Here is a 3,504-nt window from a genome sequence, read left to right on the forward strand (position 1 = left end):
GCGTATCATGCCAAGTGCCGAAGAGGAGCTTATAGCAAGAGACGACGAGCTGGAATCCTTCGAAGACATTTGGCTATCTTAGAAAAGTTAGAAATTTCCCTTTTGATGTTTTGTAAGGCTCATATGAAAATTTAAATTTTCTTTTAGGATGTAATGTTAATGGAACAAGCTTTTGTAATTAAAGATATTCGTAATTATTCTGTTATCATGTACTTATATTCTAACACCACTATAACCCCTGACGTTGCTTATGAGACCTTATGTCAATGCCTCTTAAGATCTGTGAAAAGGATAGTGTGCTACCTAAGAAAGCTGGACTTAGAAGGAAGGCTAATTGACTCCTTCGGCGATCTGGGATCTTACTTGGTTATTGGCCATAGGACTCGTCAGTGACTTTCCCTTGACTACAACCATTAGTGTAGATTTGGAGCGTCACAATTTGATATCAGAGCCTAGGTTCAATCCTTAACCCGCACAACCCGATATGCGACTCTAGAAGCCCTTACCCCTTTACCTTATTGTATTTTACTATCATACTATTATATTCAAAAGAGACTAATAATTAAAATCTTTTCCCTCTACCCTAGGATGTCGTCAGAAAGCCGCCAGACAACCGACATCAGTCTCAACACGTAGGGAGCATTCCGCATGCAAGGTAGGAGGGCCCTGTCCCTTAATACCTACTTCAATCGTTGAAGGTGTGAATTCGCCGCCGAAGAGATAATCATCAAGGAGATACGAAAGGTGGAAATAGGTTACTCTTATTACACGAGGGAACAAAAGAGGTCCTTAGTTCGACGATGCCTACAATACCTAAGTCGCGCAGCAAGGAGTGCAGTCCGAAAGGAGCACGATGACCAGAAAATGGACTCTCTGATGCACCGAGCCTTAGCAGGAGAAGCATTGCACCAATTTCCAACGGAAAGTGGCGAGTCTCACTATCATGGGCAGAACAACAATCATCTAATGGAGGTAGAGCAACCACCAGTACAACCAGGAATAACTCTAACCTTTCTAATTGAGGTGTCATCTGAACACGTCCCCCCTTCGCCGATATACACGCCCCGCTTCCCTGGCCAGGAAACCGACTCAGTTGATGAGGACCCTAAAAAAGACTTTGATTGGTTAGGAAATGAGGGTTAATCTAGGGATAGTAGGCTAGACTTTTTGTAAGATCCACTCATGTGGGTCTTTAAAGTGTATGTAGTAACTTTATGACCTTAGCATGGGTAATGCTTTTGAATGAAACTATGATGGAAGCCTTTTGTACTGATGCCTAATATAATGAAATGATGACTTGCTCTATATCTATTTACTATTACTTGTTTTAATATTCATCACACCCTAAGGAAACTATACCTTAATTTCAAATCTTGTAGAAAGATTACCTTTAGCTGGAAATTTAGAAACCAAATTACCCCGTACCATGAACAGAATGGTGGATACGCGAGCTAACGACTATTCAGAAACCAGTAACAATGCTCGGAATCATCCCAGAAATCAACATGGGCCCGTACCTTTGGGAGCTAGTATCCTTAACAATCTTGGGCATCAAATTCTGGAGGAATTAGGGCAACTAAGGAACAATCGGCAAAACGAGAGGACTCGACTCTTTTCGGAGTTCAGAAAACAAAGGCCCCTGAAGTTAACAGGAGTACCAGACCCGAAGGTAGCTGAGAATTGGCTTCGACAGATAGAGAAGATGCTAGACACTATAGGAATAACCGAAGATGCCGATAGAATAACCTTGGCCGTATTCGAGCTTGATGATAAAGCTGATCATTGGTGGGAACTAATCAAGAATACGCATGATGTTACCAACATGTCATGGAACCAGTTTAAGGAATTGTTCTTGAATAAATACTTTCCAAGTACAGTTCGTCGAGAGCGAGTAAGGGAATTCCAAAACCTGGAGCAAGGAAATATGACCGTAACCCAATACGCTGCAAAATTTGAAGAGTTAGCCCGTTACGCAACTACATATGTAGCAAATGATGAAGAGAAAGCAAGGATATTTGATTGGGGCCTGGACCTTACAATCAGGGGAAGAGTTCTCCCGCAACGACTCCACTCATATGCCGACGTGTTGGAAACGACATTAGAATCTGAAAAGGAAGTAGCCGATGCTAGGAAGACTTGGAACAAGCGGAAAGGGGGTCATACATCTGTTGGACCTCAGAGGAACTAAAAAGGAAATATGGCCTCGAAGCCTTACTGCAGACCACAACCACAACAGCAACGACAACAACCGTAGCAACAGATCCAGAGATGAGGCTATCAACCAAGGCCGGCATGATAACTCCAGTGCTTTCATTGCCAACAATTGGGGCACAAAAATAGAGAATGTTCCTAACTCTCTCCATCCGAATACCAGAGAGGAGGTTTCAGAGCAAATGCCCAGGCGTTAGGTAGACAGAAGCATTGGACAAACAAGACAGGATCTACCAGGCAGCAACACCAGAAGAGTGAAGAAACTTAGAATGCCAGGACCAGTGGCAACCAGAAGGCAACCGGCAGAGTCTTTGCCTTGCAAGAGGAAGAAGCAGACCCGTCTGTAATTGAGGGTAATTTAGTGCTATACAATTCTTGGATGCATGTTTTATTTGATACTGGTGCATCACATTCTTTTATATCCTCTGCTTGTTCTAAGTCATTAGAACTTGTATATGAACCCTTAGAGACTACCTTAAATGTAATGTCACCTATGGGAGGATGCGTTCGAATAGGGTTAATCTGTAAGGATTGTAAAATAAGAGTGTCGAACCTACACTTAACTTGCGACCTTCGTGTCATGGAAATGTTAGACTTCGATATCATCTTGGGCATGGACTGGTTGTCTGCCCACCAAGCAGTGATCGACTGCCGTCTGAGGAAAGTAGTAGCTCACATGCTTGACGGAACACGTTTCCAGTTTAAAGGGGATAGACAAGACTACATGACTTCAACAAAACGTAAGACACGGTGGCACGATCAACTTGCAAGTAAGATAGCAAGTTTGATTTTAAATGAGGAGGGCCAAGAAGAATTAGAACTTTCGCGTGTAGTACGTGAATATGCAGATATATTTCCTACGGAATTACCGGGATTGCCACCAACCCAGAAGGTAGACTTTAGTATTGAGCTACAACCTAGAACTACCCCAATATCCATGGCCCCATATCGTATGGCACCAGTATAACTACGAGAATTAAAGACACAACTATAGGAGTTTCTCGAGAAAGGATTCATTAGGCCAAGTACTTCACCATGGGGAGCACCCGTGCTATTTGCTAAAAAGAATGATGGGTCGTTAAGGATATGCATCGATTATCGTCAACTCAACCGAGTCACGATCAAGAACCAATACCCACTCCCAAGGATTGATGATCTTTTTGATCAACTTAGAGGCTCAAGGTGCTATTCAAAGATCGATCTCAGGTCAGGTTACCATCAACTACGAGTCAAGGAGGAGGATATACCAAAAATTTCCTTTCGAACTAGATATGGTCACTATGAGTTTGTAGT

The 3,504-nt window shown here is 42.6% G+C and overlaps 1 protein-coding gene across 1 annotated transcript; it reads left to right on the forward strand.

Annotated features, from left to right (window-relative positions):
• Nucleotides 1-1,426: 1,426 nt before the first annotated feature.
• On the forward strand, nucleotides 1,427-2,188 carry LOC114317028 (uncharacterized). The gene has a single exon (XM_028263719.2). It carries the CDS (start codon nucleotides 1,427-1,429, stop codon nucleotides 2,186-2,188), a length of 762 nt encoding a protein of 253 aa, XP_028119520.2.
• Nucleotides 2,189-3,504: the final 1,316 nt, after the last annotated feature.

Source organism: Camellia sinensis, chromosome 4 (assembly GCF_055761805.1).
Source record: "Camellia sinensis isolate YWXY chromosome 4, ASM5576180v1, whole genome shotgun sequence".
Taxonomy (NCBI): Eukaryota; Viridiplantae; Streptophyta; class Magnoliopsida; order Ericales; family Theaceae; genus Camellia; species Camellia sinensis.